Consider the following 22,838-nt stretch of genomic DNA (forward strand, 5'->3'; position numbering starts at 1 on the left):
CTCTTTTTATTTATTTATTCTATAACTTTTCCCGCAACACTCATTCTTTGCCTTGAAGCAAGTCACTGACGTTTTTATTTTAACTATTGATCGTCAAAAGTCGGACGGTAGGCGGTTGATAATGGGTTGGGGGCGGTTGATATATAAGTGGCAATCGGATATTCTGTCCACCCCTAACAAACGGAACTACATTGGGGCTTGGAGGGCTCAATGTGTTCCTTCTTAAATATGGTTATTTAAAAGTATCTCTATAAGCTTTCAAAATCAGAGCTTTACCCCTAATATGTTTTATTATTTAAATTTGCCCCCGCAGTTCTACCCGAAAATTGATTACATACCCTGTTTAAAGAAGAATATTCAACAGAGAGAGAGAGCGAACGACGTGGTTGGCATTTGAAAGCTGAAGTAAAAATGGCGAATCTGAGATGCCAAAAACTCAGCGCTTCATTCAACGATAAAACGAACTCTTCGTTGAGATCCCCAAATCCTCTCTCTCTCTCGTTGGCTTTGGTCTTTGCAGTTATCTCTTTATTTTGTTGTCTCTGCCCCATCCCCATAGCAGGCAGGACAAGGCATGGCGATCCCAGCTGTACTTGCCGTTGTTCCTCTGGGCATACTGTTCATTCTCTCAGGCCTCATTGTCAATCTCATCCAGGTATTTGTGATACTACCCATTTGGGTTTCTTCATTTTATCGTTTCTTTTGCTATGTGTTTCGCTTGAGCTTCTTGGTTTTGGGGTGCTGGATTATTTAGCAGCATAGTATGGAATGTGGTGCCCTTGTGTTTCACTTGGACCATATGGCAGGCGACTGGAGTTTTGAGTGGCTGAGGTTTCCATGGATAGGCTTAATTTTGTGTTTTTGAGATTGCTTTTTATTGGTGTCTTAGGATGTCGAATTGTCGATTGTCCATTTTCTTTTCTGGATTTCTTTTGAATTTTCTACAATTTTTTGTTGTAATGTTAGGGGGAGACAGCGCAGAGCTTCTGACCTTAGTCATCCATTTCTGTTTATTTTCAATGAGATTTTGTTTACTTCTCAGAATGAGGTTCTGTAATGTTGCCACTGAAGGGATAGAAGATAAAAATCTTTATTTCATATGAAATGCCTTTATGCATTTGTTCAGCTTTTATGCATATTTTGCTTTTTCAGGCAGTTTTTTTTATCCTTGTTCGTCCGCTATCAAAAAATATGTACAGAAGGATCAACAAAATAGTTGCAGAGCTACTGTGGTTGGAGCTTATATGGCTCATTGATTGGTGGGCTGGTGTCAAGGTGATGGATTTCTTTCTTAGAACTGTTTATACATTTGCTTATTTGTATGCATCTTTTTCTCATACTTTCACCTTGCATCCCAGATGCTTATATAGTCCACATTAACGGTATGTTTTTTGAAGTTGTAATTTCATTTGGTATTAGGCATGGTTCTAAAATAGCTATGATTAAATAAAAATCTAATTTTTTCATACTGTAACATACAAACACTATTAGCCTTAATATTACAACATGCTGACACATCTAACCAAATTAATTCTGTGTGTGCGTTTTCCTTGTCCACTCTTTGGAATAATGCTATAGAGGCTTCCATATTGGTAAATTCTAGATTGTTTCCTCCAAAGTTCTAGCTCTGCTTATAGTTGTGAAGCTCAGTTTTCTCTGTTTTTCTCACTCTAAATCCTCCTTTGCACTTGAAAAACATTAATATTCATAAACTGCAGGAGTTGTTTTCCCATGCATGAGACTACATGCCAGAACTAGGAATTCGCCCTAACTGTAGGAATACATTTTGGAGAATTAGAAAGAAGCTATTAAACAACATGAATTTTCATATTGAGGAAGTTAAGTATAGCTAAGTTTACTAAGCAAAACGTTTTACGAACTTCATAACATATTGACAGGCAATCCAAGAATCAACAAATTCAAATTTGTAAGATAAGAAGCTATTGCATCTGGATATTGTCAAGAACATGTTATTTGCACGATACTAAACATTATATATGGAGATACTACTTAAATTATCCACTCATTGTCAAGTAGAAGTTTTCAGAACTGGTTCCTTGATGAGTGTCATCTTCAGGCTTGTGTACTGAGGGAAATGTTCATCTTAAACCGTCTCACTCATTTGTGCATTCAGGATATAGTTGAATGTAACTAAACACAGAAACACTCAGGTTTTATCCATTCTTATGTTCCATATATAGAGGCAAGGGAAGTATAGAATCTCTTCCTACACCCTGAAAACGTGGAATGTCTAAGGTCATGATAGATGGACATACATCTCTATCTTTGTTTTTTTTTTTTTTTTTTTGAAAAAAAAGAGCTTACATCGCTATAAATATAATAAGAAACAATATAGTTTGAATCTATACCTCAATTATTCTACATTTTCTCCTTACACTGCATAGTAACCAAGACCAAAAGTTGCCATTTTGAGTGACCTCCTTGCCAGAGTAGGTTTTCTTTGGAACAAATTTTTATCTTTTCTTTCCATCATGCTTTTGGCATGTACAACATCCAAGGTTGCAAATCAACCTTCACTTTGTTTAGCAGCAATAAAGTAATCCAAAGGCATCAAAACCTGAAAGAGAATAATCCTCTTCCAGAGTTGCCACAAATAAAGTAAATTATTTGCTAATTTTCAATACATAGGTATACAAAATATTTATGAGGTGAGCACACCCCTGGTCAATTGTGAATCCTCCTAACTTTAAAGTGTGCCTACAAAATTGTAAGGGGTTCATTAGGAAGAAAGGCGATGAAAGTAAGGAAAGAAGGAAAAATATATGCACCTCAAAATAAGAAGAAAAAAAAAATCACTTTTCATTTTTTTTCAACGTGTTAACTTGCCAGTATGTTGAAAGTGATTATTCCATGGAATTCATGTGTTGCTTTGTTTTTTGTGTACAAAATTCTGCTTACATTCTCTGTTAACACCAAAACTATGATGGTTTGGGAGATCCAAAGTTTAGTCTAAATCATGTGATATAATAGTGGCTATGTTTTTGCATATTGATCCACTTACCTGCCTAGGATTCCTCACCATTTGCGTCTACATGGGTTTTTATATCCACATTGCAGTATAACTAATTAGACCTTCTGCGTGCAGGTTGAGGTGTACACAGATTCAGAAACCTTTCAATTAATGGGTAAGCCAAAATGTTTCTTCTTCTTTTTTTCCCCCTTTTTGTTCATTGTGAAACTCTAACACCATGACAGTTGCAAATCTAACATATAGTAAATTATCTTTTGTTGGAGATATATTCAGGTAAAGAACGTGCACTTCTCATATGCAATCATAGGAGCGACATTGATTGGCTTGTTGGTTGGGTTGTGGCTCAGGTAGCTTACCCTTGAGAACTGTAATTTTGAGGCAACTCTTATACAATTCTGTGTGTCCCATATGCAATTTCTAGAAAACCACTTCTACCCTCTTCCTTTGTATTGGGAAAGCGCAAGTGGAGGTAAAGTTGGCTTTATTTATTTTAGACTAAGTTTTTCTTAAATCACATTTTGTTCCTTGTGCTGAATCTGAATTGATCAGAAAACTTATAATAGCTGGCGAGCATTTAAAAACCATCAGGTGTACTTCAATATTCAGAGAATGTGTGCATGTCATAACGCTATAGGCCTTGTTTGAAATTATATTATATAGAAACATTGATTTTTACAGCGTGCTTATCTTACTGCTCCTTTTCTTTTCTTATTGGTGTGGCCCATGACAGCGCTCGGGTTGCCTTGGTAGTACACTAGCCATCATGAAGAAAGCAGCCAAATGCCTCCCTGTGAGTTTTAAATCTAACCTATATGCCTCTGTTGTTAAATTTGACAAGTCATTTAGGAATGAAAAAACAATATTAGTTAGATCCTACATTTAAGATTTTATTTGGGTAGCACTGGCAATTCGCAACTCCAGATTCATTGATGAAGATGATAGTTCATGAAAGGGTTTCTTAATCCTTTATATTTATATTTTTTGTGGGTTCGATTCCCACAAACGCAGGAGTGGAACTACCTCTGGGCTTGGGCAGTCCCCAGCCCCCCAAAGCCAAGGAGGGGTCCCCCCCAAAAAAAAAAAAATTAAATTAAAAATACCTTTAAAAATTAACTTTTGCCTCCCCCACCCCCAAAAAAAAAAAATATTTTTGCCCCCCAAAACTAAATACTCTAGTTCCGCCCCTGTACAGACGGCGGCTTCTTGCATTCTATTTTTCTATAACTATCATCCTTCATATTTTACTTATCAAAAATATTTATATTTTGGTAAGCATGCTTTATTAAAAGTATGATAGACATAATTGATGAAGTAAAAGAAAAATGAACTTAGTTTTCACACATTGATCACCTTAATCAATTTGACTAAAAATAATTACATCCTAAATCTTTTGGTAATTGCGACTTGAGGAAGCCCAATTTGCAATGAAGTGCAATAAAGCATGAGCGAATTATTTGGTTTAACTAAGTTGAACCAATTTTTCTAGAGGCTGAAAGAACAATAGACCTAAGTTATTAATCTACCTTTTTCATATATGTTTTCTAAGTGTAGCTCTAAAGATTTTATCTTATTTTTGTTTTCTGCAACTCTGTTACACAATATCATCTCATTGATGATATCTTTATGTATTCTTCACTTTCTTTTACTTATTTTCTACTCCTTTTCCAATGTGATACTCATTTGGCTTCTCTTCTGATTTCTGATAGATTTTTTTTACTATTGCGAACTTTGACATATTTGCTTGCTTTGCTCCTAGTTCTTCTAAACTATTAGAATGGTCATGACCTCCATCATCATCTCTGTCATCACTGTTGTTGTGAAGAATCAAATCATCAAACTAAATGCATCACTTGTGGAAATTTTTTAGAGGAATGGCTAGTTAGATAAGTTACTTGAAATATATATTTAGTGTCCATTGTTGGTATTTCTTTCCATTTGGGTTTGTGTAATTATTTGTCTAAGTTTCTTATTTTGAGTCGTAGGTTATAGTTGATGTTTCTTTGTTTGATGATAAAGGGATAAAGGATGGGGTAAAATTTTGCAGGTCATAGGTTGGTCAATGTGGTTTTCTGATTATCTTTTTCTAGAAAGAAACTGGGCCAGGGATGAAAGCACATTGCAGGTACCTTTCAATGCATTTGAAGAGACATTAATACATGTGTGCTTTGTCACATTCATATCAAATATGGTTCTTCTGTGCTGCAGTCAGGTTTTCAACAACTGGAGGATTTTCCCTTGCCTTTCTGGCTGGCTCTTTTTGTTGAGGGAACACGCTTTACACAGGAAAAGCTATTAGCAGCTCAGAATTATGCTGCTTCAAGAGGATTGCATAGTCCTAAAAATGTTTTGATTCCCCGCACTAAGGTGAATTTTGCTGAAAATTTTGCTAAGATTAGATGCTATCTGATTATTGCTCAACAAGTTATTGCCACTCCTATTAGCACACAGACTTTACTGTATATTCTTTTCTTTTTATTTTTTTCTAGTCATCTGGAGTATTTACTTTTGATATTGATTTTAATTGCTTTCAGGGTTTTGTTTCAGCAGTAAGTCATATGCGTTCATTTGTTCCAGCAATTTATGATTGTACAGTAGCCGTTCCTCGAAATCGGGATCCACCTACAATGTTGAGGATATTTAGAGCGCAATCTTCTGTGGTAGGAAGACAAAACACTTTTGACAGCTTTATTTACCATCCTAATATTTATCAATGGTATTGTAAGCAATTGATTAATGAGTCTGAATTATAAATTGGCCTGATAGATGATTAAGTGCTTGTGCTTATTTGAACCCTGTGGAAACCAAAACAAATTTCTGTTAACTGACATGTACAAAAGAAGTCTCACTGGCTTGTGGCTAGTAGCAAACAACGGATGGACATTTTATGCTGAGCAGGCTAGGTGGGTCATTGTAGCCCAATATACGTTCTTGATTTATAAGCCTAATACTATTCTCAAAAAAGAAATTCAGCTTTTTGGCACCAATTTTTGTGTTATATTGGGGAAGTTAGAAAATAATTAATACAGAGAGCCACCATTAACTATGCCTTTTTTACAGGGAGTTGTGGCAAGAAAGTCATGAGAATATCCTTTTCATGTTAATAATAGGTGTCATTATTCTTTACTCTTATAGGTAAAGGTGCAAATCAGGAGATATTCAATGCAGGAATTGCCGGAAACAGTTGATGGCATTGCACAATGGTGTAAAGATATATTCGTGACGAAGGTATGCAATTTGATGTTTTAATATAATTGTTGAGAGTTGAGTGTGCCTAATTTTGAGGGGCTATAAATGTTTTATGTTTTCTTTCTGTATTTATTTTTTTATTTTTTTCCCCTTTTCTCTAACCCACCAGGATGCTTTTCTGGAGAGATACTTTTGTAAGGACTCATTCAGTGACCTACAACAGCAAGACATTGGTCGACCCAAAAAGTCTTTGTTTGTAAGATAACAGTCTCATAACTTGAACAAAATTAATGTTATTATCAATTTTTCTCATTTATAATCTGATTTTGTTCTGCAAACAGGTTGTAATTTGTTGGATATGTCTCCTTGCCTACTGCATCTTCATATTCTTTCAATGGTCTTCTCTCCTATCCTCATGGAAAGGCATTGCATTTTCAGCAACCTTCTTGGTCCTTGTTATAATTGTTATGCAGATTCTAGTCCAATCTTCTGAGTCGGAGCATTCTACCCCTGTCAGTATACCGCCACAAGACCCAACGGAGGAGTGGTTTCTTTAGAAATAATTCGAGATTCAGCACTAGTTTGTAGCCAGTCCATTTGTGATCACAAAAATTTTCTGATTTCATCATGGAATCACCCAGCTCACCTATACCCTTATTAAATGGCTTGGAAAATGTAGTATATGTTCATAGGTTATTATTATATGGGCTTGGAGAAGGCAGCACATGTGCATAACTTGCATTTGAGTTTGTTGGGGCCGGGATCTCCTTATAGATTAAAACAATATTCCAGGCACAAAACCCTTCTTTTCAAAGCATGTTCATTTATCATTATCATTAATTCTCAGTAACTATACAGTATTGAATCCATGGGGCCACCTTTCTTATGCATGGAGCGATGACAAGCTGAAACAAATCCCAAGTGAAATGGCTCCAGAGAAGTATCTATGCGTTCATATATATATTCCTACTCTTATTCAATTTGCCTCTTCAAATCCAAATTTTCTTCAAGCTTTCTTTGCTCCTCTTCATACTCACCCCTAATTTCCTCTTCCTGTTGGGTACTACCAACATCTTGATTAGGTTCAGAGGAGACAAAAGGCAGCTGCTCCTCACTACCACCCGCTGGCTACAATTAATACAGGAATTCTATGTTACATTTTATATACAATGAAAAGAAACAGAAGAAAACCAGTAATACAAATCTCAGAAACCTTAGCCTTTCCGCGATCATTTTTCTTCTTTTCCTTGTTTGATTTTCCCGGTCCTTGTCTTTCTCCTTTGTTGGTGTTCTTGGCACCAAGAGCATACTTTGCCGACAAAAATTTTATTGCAGCATTAACCACCTCTGCAGTATCTTTGTTGACCAAATCCTCCAAACATGCCTATAAAAAGAAAGATTTATTGATTTATCCCATAAACATCAAAGCAGTAGCCAACAAAAAGGGTAAGAACATTCAAGAGAAGCCAATGCAAACCTTGATGAATGATCTCAACATGGGCACCACGACGAACTGATAGTCAAAAACACATGCCGTCCCAGCTGGCTGCCTAATCTGCCGCCGCATGGCGGCAAGAGTCGACAGGATTATGGCATCAATTTGGTAAAGCTGCAACATTTGACATAGTAAAACAAGCATTGATGTTATTTTATTTTTGTCAATAAAGAATAATAAATAAAAAAGCATTAATTTACCACTCGAACCAGGCGATTTTTCAGCCTCTCGATTGCCATTTGAACTTGACTCTCTTCTTCTGTTTCTTTCATAATGCTCCATATCATATCCAACTCAGCATTATCATCATCATCATCATCCTCGGTCACAGTGTCCAGCTCTTTCCACCGTTTGAGCAAGAGGGATACATCATAAGCACATATGTTCTCAACATTCTCCAATGCTTTCAGATAACTCAAATACTCGCGTTTTCTTTCACACATTCTGCGCAAACGGCCACATTCATCTTCAACGATCTTGTAGAACTCCATTGCTTGACTTTTGCTAGCTTCTATCAAACTTTTCCATGCATTTATTTGCTCCCCAGTTGTAGGACCTTCCGCCCAAAGCCAAGAAACAAGATCAGTCTCTCCTCCCAAAAACCTGTCATCAAAAAGGAGAGTGGATTTGTCGCAGCTGAGAACAATCGTCTGTGGAGTAATCCATAACAACTTATTGCCTCTATCGCCATCATCCTCATCCTCCGACGTGCAACCCAATTGGCAAACACCGGCCAGATCTTCCAAGAACTCAACAACACTGTTGAGTTCCGGAACTTCCAAAAAGCATATCAAGGGGAGCGATTGGTGAAGCCAATCATCTGTAACTGTAATCATCGATTCTGGAGGAACATGCTTTTGCAGCAATTCGATTATCAAGCTCTGCAGTTTATTGAGATGGCTCCAAGCAAGACATCCATTACTCGTAAACAATTGCAGTTTCTTACGAATTCTGTCGATGATTTCTGCCCGCTCACTTTTCTCGTCAATATAAGGCCAATCTGCAGCAGCAGACCGGCGTTCCATGATCTTGGCAGCGGAAGTCGATTCCGCTGGCTTCCAAACGCCGTTTATGGCCCATTTGGGGGCTTTAATCGGCATAATCGATTGAAAACTCTCAGACAGAGGACCTAAATGTAACGAAATATGCATGTCAGAGGAATCTAGATCACAAAGCTTCTCTTCACAGCAACAGCACGCCCAAAACATCCATTTATTGGTCGCCTTAGCGAAATCTAACGCTTCCGTGAAAACCTTCATTGCCATTCGCAAATCATTCTTTTCCAAATACCCGTTGAGGTCTTCGATTCCGATTCTGAACAACTTCCTCTTGTCTTCCACACTCATTTTGTCGTTCCAGAAGGCCCTGACTCGTCGGATTGTAGCGACGTCTTTTTTCTCGCCTTTCTTTAACTTCCTTTTCTCTCCCAACCAATCGTCCAGCGAGGGCCTCCACCCTGCAATCTCCTTCTTTCTCCGAAGCGCAGTCTCGAACTCGGCCTTTACCTCCTCCAGGGAATTATCATCTACAAGCCGTTTCCACTTGTCCCTCCTGTTCCCACCTCCAAGAACGATGATCTTCCACTTGGATTTCTCTGTCAGCTCCACGAGTTCCTTCCTCAAATTCTCGAGCTGCGAGGCCGAGAACGGAATTGGGTCCGCCGAATTCTTGATCAGCAACCCGCGTTCGCATTCTTGGACGACGGCTTCGTACGAGCCGGCTTCTTCTTGGAGCACGGCTTCTTTTTGTCGGGCGATTTCGAAGAGTAAGCTGGCGTGTGTGTGCGCTATGGAGACAGAGTTCGGGAAAAGCGGTAGGGCTTGGCGTAAGGACTCAAGGGCTTCGTTGAACTGTTCGAGTCTGCCGGTGTGGTTGCAGATGAATGACGCGATTAAGCAGAGTCTGAACAGAATGGCACTTCGGCTGACGTCGTAAAGTTCTGGGTGGCCGGTAGAGGAAAAGGCAGCCTTCAGGGCTCCCCATGATTCGTCGTAGGAAGTTTCGAGGATTCTATAGGGTTCTTGAGCGACGGATGCTGATGGAGAAGCACCGGCCGATGATGGGGGATCGGTGGAGGGAGATGGCGAAGCAGGGGAGGACTCCATTTTCTTGGAGGGAAGTGGAAGGACCTCCGATTTGATTTAAATATATACATATAAAAGAATGGGTGGGTCCGTGGGTGGGAGGGGTAGGGGTTAAATAGGTCATTTAATAACAAACCGGATGTTTCAGTTTTTTTTTTTTACTCTTTCATTTCTTTATTATTATTATTATTATTATTATAAAAAATAGTGTGTTTGGACGTGTCTTCAACAACCTGCTTGGGTAATAATTTTTTTCTCTCTAGGGTCCCTGCGAACTTCTAGAGGAGAAGAAAGTTTTCTTTCAACACGAACACCCTTGTTTGTGTAGGGAAGGTTAAATCTGTTGAAGGTGAAAAATGGCTGAGGACCTGGAGGCGATGTGGGGAAGGTTCACTTTGACGGAAGAAGAGCAGGAAGGGCTTGTAGTGGTGGAGGAGGATGTGGAAGAGATTACGGAAAAAGGGAAACACTGTCTGGTTGGTAAACTTATCACCGACAGATTTGTTGGGAAGAATACTATTCGGGCAAAACTGATCAGGATTTGGAGGCCATCTGGATCTCTGGAGTTCAAAGTTCTAGGTGAGAACTTATTTTTGCTGAATTTCGAACATGAGTGGGACAAAATTCGCGTAATGGAGGGTAGACCATGGATATTTGAAGGACAACTTTTCTCTGTGGCCGACTATGATGGGACCACACCACCATCCGAGATGAACTTTGATACGGCATCCTTTTGGGTTCGCATGTTTAAGTTACCATTATCATGTATGGGTCGGGAGATGGGGTTCAAGCTGGGGGCCATCATTGGAGAAGTGGAAGATGTAGACACGGACGAAAATGGTATTGGTTGGGGAGAATATCTGCGTGTAAAAGTGCAGATAAATGTTTTCAAACCTCTTCCGAGAGGTCGGATACTCAAACTGAAAAACAAAGCACTGTGGATTCCTTTTCAGTATGAAAAAGTCCCTAAGTTTTGTTTTCAGTGTGGTGTAATTCAGCATGGTGCAGGGGGTTGTGTGAATGAAGAACTGAGATGGAAGCACGGAAAATCCACGGAAAAGGAATATGGAATATGGCTGCGGGCGGGCTCACCTCAGAGACGAACGGAGCAAAGAAAGGGGCGTTACGATGATGAAGGTTTCTTCTATGACAATGAGAAATTCCAAGGCACATCATCGGCGACGGGAGCTGCAACTTTCCGGCCGGCGAGGAGCCCACATTCGGAAAGTAACGGTCCTCCATCAAGGGAAGAAACAAGGGGCGAGAATGGCGGAATCTCTGTAAATTCCAAAAACAGAACGGATGCTGCTATGGGCGGATCATCAGGCGGAGAATCTGCTTCTCTTATGAGAAATATGGGTAGGCATTCAATTGGAGGCGCAAAAGAGGGGCTGACGAGTAAAGCTAGAAACCCCCAGAAAGGAAAGAATGTGGAATTTATGGGAGAAGAATGCTGGACAGCTCACGTGGAGGAGAATAACGTGGTGCAGGGATGCGTGGCGCAAAATCCAGCTGTGAGTAAGATTCAGCTTAACACACCGGGTATGGGGAGTATCTTTGGATTTTCTCAGAAAGGAAAGAATGATGATTTTATGGGAGAATCTGGCTGCGAGACAGATGGCACGGGGGAGAAAAACAAGCAGAACAGCTGTGAGGTGCAAAAATTAAATGGGGAGTATAATCAGCTAGCCACGTCTTTGGGTGAGGAGCGTGGGATAAATTCACGTAAGGCTTTCGCTGGGCCTGGTGCATCCCAAGATACAGGCCCATTGGAAAGGAAAATAGGCTCGTTGAGGAGCTGGAAAAAGAAAGCCCTAGAATTGCACCCCGCGGAACCTGTGGATGCGGGGAGATGTGTGAAGCTTGGGAAACGACAGGCTGAGGCTACTGATGAGGCAGAAAAGAAAAACAAAGAAGGGAAAAAAGGCAAGAAGACTATGACAGGAGATAAGCCAAAGAGCTTATATTCGGCGGTGGCTGAAGCTCAGCCCCGCCCAGCGCCATGAGTATACTAAGTTGGAACTGTCGGGGGCTTGGGAACCTCCGTACAGTTCGGGACCTTTGCCGTATGGTAAAGGAAAAGAAGCCCAGTTTGGTTTTTCTTATGGAAACCAAACTAAAAGCCCTGAAGGTGGAACATGTGAAGATTCAGTTGGGGTTTGACAATGTTTTTGTTGTAGACAGTGTGGGAAGGAGTGGCGGTCTTGCGCTCTTTTGGAATAAAGCTGTAGATGTAGAAATACAAAATTACAGCCGAAGGCATATAAATGCCATAATAAAGGGTGAGGGTGGATTGCATTCATGGACTCTTACGGGGTTCTATGGACACCCCGAAATGGCGAAAAGGAAAGAGTCATGGGATCTCCTAACACACCTACATACATTGTCCCTTAATGCATGGATGTGTGTAGGAGATTTTAATGAAATTTTGTTTGATGAGGAAAAGTATGGAGCTAATAAACGGCCTCGGAGAAGTTTACATGCCTTTCAACAAACCTTGGAGAATTGTCATCTCTACGATTTGGGTTTCTCGGGACCTAAATTTACATGGAGCAACAAAAGAGAGGACGGTAATTTCATCATGGAGCGATTGGATCGAGCTGTTGCGAATCATGCTTGGATGGTTTTATATAAGGAGTATGGGGTGGAGGTGTTGGCGAATAGAAGTTCTGACCATGCACCATTACTGGTACAGTTGCAGAATTTTAGGCGTGACCCAAGTAAACATATGAAGAATTTTTTGTATGTAGCAGGATGGGGAAAATCACCTAACCACCAAAAAGTCATCCAAAAGGTATGGAGGGAGAAAGTGATAGGATCCAATCCGTGGCAATCTTTGTCTAAAAAGCTGGATAAGAGCAAAAAGGTGATAAAACAATGGCAAGTCAAAGAAAGAGGGCAAGCTGATCACCTAATCCAAGCAAAAACTGAACAGCTGAAGAATTTGCAAATGTCAGAAACTCAACCTGATGGGGAAGAGATAACTCGGCTGCAACAGGAGGTCAATGATCTTATAGAAAGGGATGACATGCAATGGAGACAAAGGGCAAAAAAACATTGGCTCAAAAAGGGTGATAAAAATACAAAATTTTTTCATGCTAGTGTAAAACAAAGACGCCAAGCAAATCGTATTGTACGTGTGGAAAATGAAGATGGAGTTGTATGTACAAATTCTGATGAAATTTCAAAGGCGTTTATTGATTATTTCCATAATATTTTTTCAACATCAAATCCATGTGGAATTGGGGAGTGTTTAAATGGGATGGAGAAAAAAGTTACACCTAGCATGAACGAGCAGCTGATCCGAGAACTATCGGTGGATGAAATCACTCGTGCTATTTCCCAAATGGGAGCCCAAAAAGCGCCAGGCCCGGATGGACTGCCGGCATGCTTCTATCATGACAATTGGAGCACCATTGGAGAGGAGGTATGCAATGTTGTTAAAAAATTTTTTACTTCTAGTAACCTTAATGCTGAAGTGAATTTTACCCATATTGCATTGATACCAAAAAAACCTAATCCTTCAAAGGCCTCAGATTTTCGGCCTATTAGTCTTTGTAACGTTTTGTATAAAATTGTTTCAAAGATTTTGGCAAACAGATTGAAGGTTTTCTTGCCTGAAATTATTTCCCAAAACCAAAGTGCGTTTATCCCGGGAAGATTAATCTCGGATAACGTGCTGGCAGCTTATGAAACTTTGCACTCCATGCATTCACGGATGTGGGGCAAAGTGGGATACATGGCCTTAAAATTGGATATGAGTAAGGCTTATGACAGGTTGGAGTGGCGGTTTGTGGAGGCGGTTATGGAAAAAATGGGGTTTGGAGCTAGATGGATTGGACTAATAATGAAGTGTATATCCACAGTGAGATATTCCGTTATTATTAATGGAATTCCGGAAGGAAGCATTCAACCAACTAGGGGGATCCGTCAAGGGGACCCACTCTCACTGTATTTGTTTATTTTATGTGCTGAGGCGTTGAGCTCCCAACTCTTAAAGGCTGAACTCTCTGGAAGTCTCCGAGGAGTCCCAACCTCCCCAAGGGGCCCGCGGCTCAACCATTTATTTTTTGCGGATGATAGCCTTTTGTTTTGTAAGGCCACGGCACAAGATTGGCAGCGGTTGTCAATGATTTTGGAGAGGTATGAACAAGCATCTGGCCAACGGCTGAATAGGGATAAAACATCCATTTTTTTCAGCCGTAATACCAGGCGAGAGGTGAAAGATCTCATTCTTCGCTTATCCGGAGTTCCGGCTACACAAAGGTATGACAAATACCTGGGGCTCCCAGCTCTAGTCGGTAAGTCTCGAGTTAGAGAATTCCAGAATTTAACAGAAAGAGTAAGGGCAAAGGTGACAGATTGGAAGGCAAAATTACTCTCACTAGCTGGAAAAGAGATACTCCTAAAAGCAGTGATTCAAGCCATACCCACGTATAGCATGAGTATTTTTTTACTCCCCAAAACACTTTGTAATGAAATAAATGGCCTCATGCAAAAATTCTGGTGGGGGCAAAAAGAGAATGAGAAGAAAATACACTGGATGAGTTGGGAAAAAATGGGACGTGCAAAAACTGAAGGGGGATTGGGTTTTCGGGATCTTTATGCTTTCAACAAAGCTCTCCTAGCAAAACAAAGCTGGAGGTTACTACAACAGCCCGACAGTTTGCCTTCAAAAATTATAAAGGCCAAATACTTTCCATCAGTCAATTTGCGGGAGGCAAAAGTGGGGAGTCGACCTTCACTAGCTTGGAAAAGTATTCTTGCAGGTAGAGAATTACTATTTGCAGGTCTAATTTGGCGAGTCGGAGATGGAAAAAATATTTCAATATGGGGAGATAAATGGATTCCAAATCCATCTTCTTTCACTGTTCAGTCACCTTGTCGAAAGCTATCTCCAAGAGCAAAGGTCTGTGAGTTAATTGAAACAACATCTCCACGGTGGAATATGCCCCTTATCCGAGAAATCTTTTGGGATGCTGAAGCAAACCTGATTGGTGGACTCCCGGTAAGCAGATATAGTAGGCAAGACAAACTAATCTGGAATTTCACAAGCACTGGTGAATTCTCGGTCCGAAGTGCTTATTACCTGGAGTTGGAGAGAAACGCCGGAAATAGAGGTGAATGTTCTACAAGGTCGGGCCTTCAAGATGTCTGGAAACAAATATGGGAGCTTAGAGTTCCCAATGCCACAAAGGTTTTCATGTGGAGGGCGTGTAATAATATCCTCCCTACAAAAGAAAATCTAAAAAAGAAGGGGGTTTTGAAGGATGCTGATTGCATTTTCTGTAGTAGAGCCATTGAAAATACTGCACATGTCTTGTGGCACTGCCCAGCGGCTCAAGACGTGTGGAGTGTCAGTGAGCGTAGTTTACAGAAAAGTGTCTGCTTGGAGGAGAATTTCTTGGGAATTTTTGAATTTTTCTTTCGCAGGTGCAACTCGGAGGTGCTGGGCATTTTTGCGATGACAACCCGTGAGATTTGGAAGAGAAGAAATGCAGTTGTTCACGGTGAGCAATTTCAACATCCGAATGCGCTGGCTAAGGGAGCACTGCAACTGTGGAAGATGTGGGAACAGACTTCGGTGCAACAAGAGGAAACAGATGTGAGTCCAGCTCCCGTGTCTGAAGCAAATGTGAGGTGGAAAGCTCCTTCTATGGACACGTATAAATGTAATTGGGACGTGGCTGTGAAACCGGATGTGAGTGGGGTGGGAGTTGGTATCATAATCAGGGATTACATGGGGAATGTATGTGCAGCATCTTGCCTGTGTCTAGAGGGCAGTCCAGACCCTACCGTAGCAGAAGCGATGGGAGCCAGGTGCACAGTGGAATTTGGTAGAGATCTAGGCTTCCAAAACATTATATTGGAAGGGGATTCAAAAACAGTGATCCAAGCTATTGTTGGGAGAGATCGATGGTGCAAATTCGGTCAAGTGATTGAAGATATCCATGTTATAATGGCGGGATTTAGGAGCTGGAGGGCGGAGCATGTTAAAAGAGAAGCAAATGAAGCAGCTCATGGTTTGGCGCGGGCAGCAGGGATTACAGGGGTTTCTAGAATCTGGATGGAAGAAGTCCCTGATATTGTTCAACATATTGTTCTCTTAGAGCAATCGTCTCTTGGAGTTTTAGAGCCTCATGCTCTTGATATTTAGAGTTTTGACTCTAGATGTTTTGTACTATTTTCAGAATTTTTGAATGAGATCAGATTTTATTCAAAAAAAAAAAAATAGATGTGTGTTTAGGTTTAGCGCTATCTTATTTAAAAATTGTTCTTTGACTTTTATTTATTTTTAAAAATTAAACCCTTTTTTTTTTTTTTTATCTAAGCAAATTACAAGTTGAAGGAAATGGTTAAATTTATGACTGATAATTTTTTACACGACTCGTGAACTTGATATGAATTTAACACAAAATTGCAAGATTATAGTTGATGAGTGGTTGACCTATAAAATCTTATATAGGACTGACAGAATGGGTTGGCGTGTCGAGTTCGTGTTAACCTAGTTGACCTGCAAACTCGTTTATGCCAACTCAAACTCAACACGTCACACATTTTCTTAACGAGTAACATGACACGACAAATGTAATCCATTTAGATAAACATGTTGTTTTAGGTTGACATGGCCCAACCCGACATGTGAGACACATTTTATTTAGATGCCAAGGCATTCTGACCCACGACAATGAAGTCATTTTAATTTTTATAGCCTAACCAAAATCTCATGCTCCAACAACTGAGTAGCAATGTGACAGTTTTTAATTTAAAAAGAATGGTGGTTGAGAGAGGGAGATTGGAGATTGAGACCTGCGACAGTTTGAGAGAGAGCGGCTATCAGTTGAGGTAGAAAAGAAAGGGAGAAAACTATGAAAAGTTAGGTTACAAATTTAAGTTAAAAAATAAAAAAGGGGTCAACCCGCGAACCTGTAGGTTGACACGATCCGACACGTCTATTAAATGGTCCAAATGGATAACCTGTTTATGACCCGAACTTGTTTAACATAAACACTAACCTTAAAATTATGTGTTTTCAGGTCGTGGGCTAAATTGCTAGCCCTACTCTTATATTCAAAGCTTTGACACAACTCGAATCGGATATGCGACTCACATGACCTACGATTTTTTTTTTTTTTTTACATGTCCGCACAAGAGGAGGAGAAAAATTTATAGTCTCTGCTTCATTATGCATCGTTCCAACTAATTGAACTACTTTTTGAGAATAGGTGATCTACAAACTCAACATGAATCAAAAACAAACTTAGAGGATAACGAGGAAGAATTTAACACACCCAGAATTAAAATTAATATATAAAGTATCCATCTCGACATAGCTGCGCGAAAACGAATTACCGCCCTCAAATTAAGCTTTATCCTGTGAGAGAGAGAGAGAGAGAGAGAGAGAGTAATAGCAGCGGTGGGTGATGAGCGCGCAGTCACAACCCCACCATTACCAAGCATATACAACGGCAACAACAGCGATGGCAACGATGTCGTCTCAGGGTTACCACCAGCCAACTACCGTCGAGGAAGTCAGAACTCTCTGGATAGGTGATTTGCAGTACTGGGTCGAAGAGTCCTACCTCCATGGCTGCTTCGCTCACACCGGCGAGGTCCTCTCTCTCTCTCTCTCTCTCTCTCTCTCTCTCTCTCTCTCTATATATATATATATATATATATATATATAAATGTATGTATTTAGTTACACTTGTAAGGAAAATTTAATTCATCCAAAAAAAGAAGAACGAAAATTTGATGCTTGTCTTCAAATTCAGGCGCCCAAATGGAAGTGTTAAACTCCCAGTTGGTTATGGGTTGTTATCTTGTCTTTCGCTTTCTTGATGTGGGGTTCTTAGGGTTCCTAATGCTGCTTTGAGTTTGTGATGTTTCTAGGTGGTAGAGAGCTCGGATTTGAAAATTTTCAATTGCTTTTACATGTTCACATACTCAATAAAAATGGGTATTTGTTTTTTTTAGTATGAAAAATGAAATGCCATTGTTCGGGTTATTGGCTTTCGGTGTGGGGGAGTTGTAAGTTAATTTGTGATTGGTGTTTAAAATTTGAATTTTTCGTAAATATAAGCCAATCGATTAGGGTATGAATTCGTGATTACTTGTGGGGTTATGTGAATTATGGGCATATACAAGTTCTGAATGCGTGTTGGGGCAAGTTTTGCTCTATCTATAGGCTATGTGAACTTGATGGGATTCAGAGTACCTTTGTACCTTGTCTGATCATTATAAAACTTGGTCAATGGAAGAAAAGGAAAGGTCTTGACTGTTATGTTGTAATTGATTGAGAAGAAGATAGAGGAGGAAAATGAATCTTCGGTTGAGTCAAAATTGTTCCATGAGTCACCGCCTTTTGTGTTTGAATGTCATAAATATACTGCGCAAAAGTTTCTACATTTTCTTAGCAACCAAAGACCTCGATTGTGAAAAGTGACTATTTGAGTTTGTGGCGAGGGAGTGTTTCAGTTTGAATAATTCAGGATAGGTATCTGTTTTTCAGATTAGATTGGATAGAGGGTTAGTGCTTATTTACAGTTGTGGGAATAATCTGAGTCTTAAAATTAATCCTACTTCTAAGGTTGGAGTTTTACTGAATTTCTTGGCATCTCTTAGCTTATCAAGTTGCGTTGTATGCATCCCTTCTCCTCATTTGGCTCTTTTTGGAAGTCTTATGGGCCTTCTTTTCAGGTAGTTTCAATAAAGATTATACGTAACAAGATCACTGGCCAGCCTGAGGGTTATGGATTCATCGAGTTTGTTTCCCATGCAGCAGCTGAAAGGATTCTGCAGACATACAATGGGACTCTAATGCCTGGGACTGAACTAACTTTCAGGTTGAACTGGGCTTCTTTTGGTATTGGGGAAAGGCGTCCTGATGCTGGGCCTGAGCATTCTATTTTTGTGGGGGATTTAGCACCTGATGTTACTGATTATCTGTTGCAAGAGACTTTCCGAGCTCAATATCCATCTGTTAGAGGTGCCAAGGTTGTGACTGATCCAAATACTGGGCGCTCAAAGGGATATGGATTTGTTAAATTTTCTGATGAGGCAGAAAGGAATCGGGCAATGACTGAAATGAATGGTGTCTATTGCTCAACTAGGCCAATGCGTATTAGTGCGGCTACACCGAAGAAAACCACTGCTTTTCAACCATATCCTGCAACTAAAGGTATCATTTGAACTTTCATAGAAATAATGTCATGTTGCAGTCTTAGACGACTCATTTTCTTATCTTCATATATTCTTTCTTTACCATGTTATGTCCATTGTCTGGACAAAACTATCTTGATGGAGATCTTTTGTCATGAGGTCTCCTTGACAAACTTCCCCGTCCTCTTAGATTTACTGTTTTCTTATCTTGTGCTTATTGTTAGAAGTAAATTGTGATGAAATGGGCTGGTGCTGTACTTGTCTAGAGAAATTGAGTGACAGCTGCTTGGGACCCTCTTGATTGTGTCATGATCAATTTTGTACGTCTTTGATTTTGGTACTCAGGCTGTGTATACTGTATACCAATAGCAATTATAGTAGTTCACTATACTCATACACTCTTTTTCAACCTGTAAAGCATACCTACTGCATTGAAAATCTTCTGGGAAAGAAGTAATGAATTTTGTCTTTCACTTGATGGTTCTTTCATGGGAACGTTTTTCCATTTGTTTAATCTCTTTTTTCCACGCAATAGTTTTGCTATCAGGAAAATTATGTCCTTTTGAGAAAATCATAGGTGAGTGTTCTGTGAGCATCCATATCACACACAGAGATCACTACCCAATTGAAGATCCACGTCTGTGTATGTATAAGTGAGAGAGTCACAGAATTTTCTGCACAATTTCTTGGAATGTAGGTAGTGAATATGATCGATTCAATGGAAGAGAAGGAATTTGAGGGTGGGGTGCAACGAAATTCCTGGAAAATTCTTTCAAAGTCATTGGATCCTTTTCCTACTTCTAAAGAAGTATCGTTAATTTATTCATTGAAGTGTTTAGTAGGCATACCCATGACCATGCCCTTGCTGCAGTATCTGGTAACAAGGTTACTCATGCAGTTAAGAAAAGGGTCTATATAATATGGAAAAAAAATGCCTCTTTAATATATCAAAAGTATAGTAGCTTAAGAAGGTGTCAACCTGAAAAAAGATAAAAATGAATAACAGTTGAAGCTTGGACAAGGTATCTCCTTTCTGCTTTTGGTTACTGTTCAAGTACTGCTTTTTATTCATATCTTGCCTACATAGCAGATGGGTTTTGTCATGCTTCAAGTATGCATTTCATGCACAATTTGGTTTTCTGATACTATTTTGGGCCTGATAAGTGCTCTTACCTGTGCACTTTTCTAGCAGCAGCATATCCTGTTCCGTTGTATAGCACACCAGTGCCTACGGTGCCAGCAGATTCTGATGTCAATAATACTACAGTAAGTCAGAGATACTGGAGTCTTTTGGGTTTTTATGTCTCGTCTCTTAATTCTTACTTCTTCTTTTTTTCTCTATTGCAGATTTTTGTTGGTAACTTGGATCCTAATGTCACAGAAGAGGAGTTGAAGCAAACCTTTTTGCAGTTTGGGGAAATTGTCTACGTCAAGATTCCTGTTGGCAAAGGATGTGGCTTTGTACAGTTTGGGACAAGGTTTGTTATTTGCTTGCGTGTGAAACCTTTACTTGATTGCCCTCATAAGTTTGATGGTGGGTCTTTTTCCCTTTTCCTTTTTACCCTCTTTTATAAAAGCATTGGTAGTTATGCTAGAATGTTGACTTATTTTAGGATAGCCCTTAATAGTCCATTTTGCATAGACAAATTGACTTGCAAAAATATGAACCATGGAAGAATATTAGAAAAACTTGTAGTGCAAAAAGTCAACCCTATAATTCACAACAAATTATTTTCAAGTCTTTTCTTTACTTATCCTTTTCTGTGGTCAACGGGGTTCCTGATTTCTCTTCCAACATTTGTTTATGTAGAGCATCAGCTGAAGATGCCATCCAAAAGATGCAGGGAAAGATGATTGGTCAACAAATTGTCCGCATTTCTTGGGGTAGGAGTCCAACAGCTAAACAGGTGATTTTTTTTAGTTCATCTCTATCAAGTGCTCATTTTGATCCGGTTAATAATGATATTGTTGCTCATGTCTGCCTCGTAATGTAATGCTTTATTTCAAAGCCAGGAACACCTGAATGTACAAAATTGAGACTGATAATGTAACAAACTTCAGGTGGAATGGCAATAAATTAAGCTATTTATTGTCTTAGTAGTAGGAGGGAACAAAGAATGAGATTGAAGGCCTTTATCAAAGAACTCCCCAACAGTCAAAACAACTTTTGTAAACACAATTAATTTTTTGTCTGCACTTTTGTAATTTTAACTATGTTTTACTGGTAAGGCATGATTGAGGTATGTATGCTCCGTTTTACCTCTTATATGGTTACCCATTTGTATTGTACTGGAATTTATCTCCATGCATTTAATTTTCCATATACATTAGTCTAGCCTTGACAAAATTTTGATACTGACTTATTGTAGGACTTGCCTGGTAGCTGGGGTCAGCAAGTAGATCCGAGTCAATGGAGTGCTTATTATGGTTATGGACAAGGCTATGATGCCTATACTTATGGGGCTACTCAAGATCCATCATTGTATGCATACGGTTCATATCCGGGTTATGCACAGTACCCTCAGCAGGTAGGTTGTTTTGATATTAGTTTCGCCTGTTGCTGTGGATATTATTCCAAAACAATTTTTATTTCTTCTTATGGGCTGCTGTATTAGCCAACAGAAATAGAACCATTTGTTCTTTTTATGGCCAATACTTTGGCCAAGTGAGCCATTGTTTCTAGTATCAACTAAGTTGGTGCTAGAACAAGTGAAAGTGAACAGCATATATGAATTAAGTCGTTGAACCATGAAATTTCTTGACAATTTGAATGAGAAAAATTCAAAATTGGAAATAATTGGTTTTTACTCCAAAATTGGGTTTTGGAATATGTATGGTCATTCATGTATTGTTGTTACCCTTCCTACACATGAGAATCAGGTTTTGACTACTTCTAAACAACCATGTATAGTTATTGCCCATCCCACATTTGCACTTAACAGAGAGAACACATATTGAGAACATATTTGGTTGCCTAAATGGATCACAAGTCTCTTGAAAATGACTCTATACCTAAATGGTTAATTTCCAGGTTGATGGTGCTCAAGATGTGGCCGCTATGGCAGGTGCTGTGCCAGCTGTAGAACAAAGGGAGGAGTTATATGATCCCTTGGCTACGCCTGATGTTGATAAGTAAATTCTCTTCTCAACTGTTTTCAATATAAATTTAGGAACCAAACCACAAAAATACTAAAATATTAATTTCTTGTTTATTTGTTTTGAATGTTGGATGCTAGGTTAAATGCTGCTTATCTCTCTATTCATGGAAGTACTATTTTAGGGCGGCCCTTATGGCTGAAAACCTCGTCGCTGTCGCAGCAAGCATAGGCATCTCTAGCATAACCTTTTTGATATTCTGGTTTTGTTCAATGTTTCCCGGAGCTCTGACAGATTAAAAAAACAAACGCTAGTAGTTGGACATGGTAAATTGCAGCCTGGAGAAAAAACATTCAGTATGTGCTTCACATTGGTGCGCCATTTTGCCACTTGGACTATGATGTAACAATCTGGAGTTGAAACAGGCAGGATATGCTTGAGTTCAGTATACCTTGCTTTACAGGATTTGAGCTTTTTCTTTTTCTTTCTTTGTTAATTATCTTTTTGTTTACACTTTCCTGTTATTTGCGTTGTGGATGTTGATACTGGAAGAATGCTTAATTCCAAGTAGCTTGACTTGAAAAACAAGCTACTATTCCTGGGTTTACTGGTTATAAATAGCTCGTTCCATGTGTGATTTCATTGCTTGATTGTTTGTGCACCAACCCAACAGGGTAAAAAACGTCCACTTTTCAACTTTCAACTCAAAATGCCGACGTGACAATTCCAACTAATTCTTAAAATTTGTTTAGGATAAAAATGTAAATTTTAGCATAACTCAAGCCCAAACCTTATTCAAAACTTAAGGTAAATCATATTTTAT

At 39.4% G+C, this 22,838-nt stretch overlaps 3 protein-coding genes across 4 annotated transcripts; 2 read left to right on the forward strand and 1 right to left on the reverse strand.

Moving 5' to 3' along the window:
- Window positions 1–341: 341 nt before the first annotated feature.
- Window positions 342–7,044, forward strand: LOC132164817 (1-acyl-sn-glycerol-3-phosphate acyltransferase 3). The gene is made up of 11 exons (XM_059575382.1): window positions 342–655; window positions 1,153–1,275; window positions 3,107–3,146; window positions 3,266–3,339; window positions 3,723–3,782; window positions 5,037–5,114; window positions 5,198–5,356; window positions 5,524–5,649; window positions 6,125–6,217; window positions 6,348–6,434; window positions 6,520–7,044. Exons 1-11 carry the CDS (start codon window positions 575–577, stop codon window positions 6,733–6,735), a joined length of 1,137 nt encoding a protein of 378 aa, XP_059431365.1. The 5' UTR covers window positions 342–574; the 3' UTR covers window positions 6,736–7,044.
- Window positions 7,045–7,150: 106 nt separating this feature from the next.
- On the reverse strand, window positions 7,151–9,778 carry LOC132163809 (uncharacterized). The gene is made up of 4 exons (XM_059574180.1): window positions 7,874–9,778; window positions 7,656–7,787; window positions 7,392–7,562; window positions 7,151–7,306 (listed from the first exon to the last, which is right to left on the reverse strand). Exons 1-4 carry the CDS (start codon window positions 9,776–9,778, stop codon window positions 7,151–7,153), a joined length of 2,364 nt encoding a protein of 787 aa, XP_059430163.1.
- A 7,303-nt stretch (window positions 9,779–17,081) lies between these two features.
- On the forward strand, window positions 17,082–22,657 carry LOC132164128 (polyadenylate-binding protein RBP47B'). 2 transcript variants are annotated; one of them, XM_059574555.1, is made up of 8 exons: window positions 17,082–17,370; window positions 18,458–18,938; window positions 20,109–20,185; window positions 20,267–20,397; window positions 20,730–20,826; window positions 21,289–21,447; window positions 21,951–22,051; window positions 22,156–22,657. In XM_059574555.1, the coding sequence occupies exons 1-8, from the start codon at window positions 17,182–17,184 to the stop codon at window positions 22,244–22,246; spliced, it is 1,326 nt and encodes a 441-aa protein (XP_059430538.1). In that variant the 5' UTR covers window positions 17,082–17,181; the 3' UTR covers window positions 22,247–22,657. The 2 variants fall into 2 exon arrangements, with proteins under 2 accessions (XP_059430538.1, XP_059430539.1); XM_059574556.1 differs by having other exon boundaries at window positions 20,112–20,185.
- Window positions 22,658–22,838: the final 181 nt, after the last annotated feature.

The sequence above is a fragment of the Corylus avellana genome, chromosome ca10 (genome assembly GCF_901000735.1).
Source record: "Corylus avellana chromosome ca10, CavTom2PMs-1.0".
Lineage (NCBI taxonomy): Eukaryota > Viridiplantae > Streptophyta > Magnoliopsida > Fagales > Betulaceae > Corylus > Corylus avellana.

Excerpts from the sequence above, each read along its gene's own strand:
- LOC132163809 (XM_059574180.1), bottom strand. The coding sequence starts at position 9,778 with ATGGAGTCCTCCCCTGCTTCGCCATCTCCCTCCACCGATCCCCCATCA. Across the intron at positions 7,788-7,873 it reads AAAATCGCCTGGTTCGAGTG|CTTTACCAAATTGATGCCAT; the intron begins GTAAATTAATGC and ends CAAATGTTGCAG. Across the intron at positions 7,563-7,655 it reads TGTTGAGATCATTCATCAAG|GCATGTTTGGAGGATTTGGT; the intron begins GTTTGCATTGGC and ends TTCTTTTTATAG.
- LOC132164128 (XM_059574555.1), top strand. The coding sequence starts at position 17,182 with ATGAGCGCGCAGTCACAACCCCACCATTACCAAGCATATACAACGGCA. Across the intron at positions 18,939-20,108 it reads ACCATATCCTGCAACTAAAG|CAGCAGCATATCCTGTTCCG; the intron begins GTATCATTTGAA and ends GCACTTTTCTAG. Across the intron at positions 21,448-21,950 it reads ATGCACAGTACCCTCAGCAG|GTTGATGGTGCTCAAGATGT; the intron begins GTAGGTTGTTTT and ends GTTAATTTCCAG.
- LOC132164817 (XM_059575382.1), top strand. The coding sequence starts at position 575 with ATGGCGATCCCAGCTGTACTTGCCGTTGTTCCTCTGGGCATACTGTTC. Across the intron at positions 3,147-3,265 it reads AGAAACCTTTCAATTAATGG|GTAAAGAACGTGCACTTCTC; the intron begins GTAAGCCAAAAT and ends AGATATATTCAG. Across the intron at positions 5,115-5,197 it reads GGGATGAAAGCACATTGCAG|TCAGGTTTTCAACAACTGGA; the intron begins GTACCTTTCAAT and ends TCTGTGCTGCAG.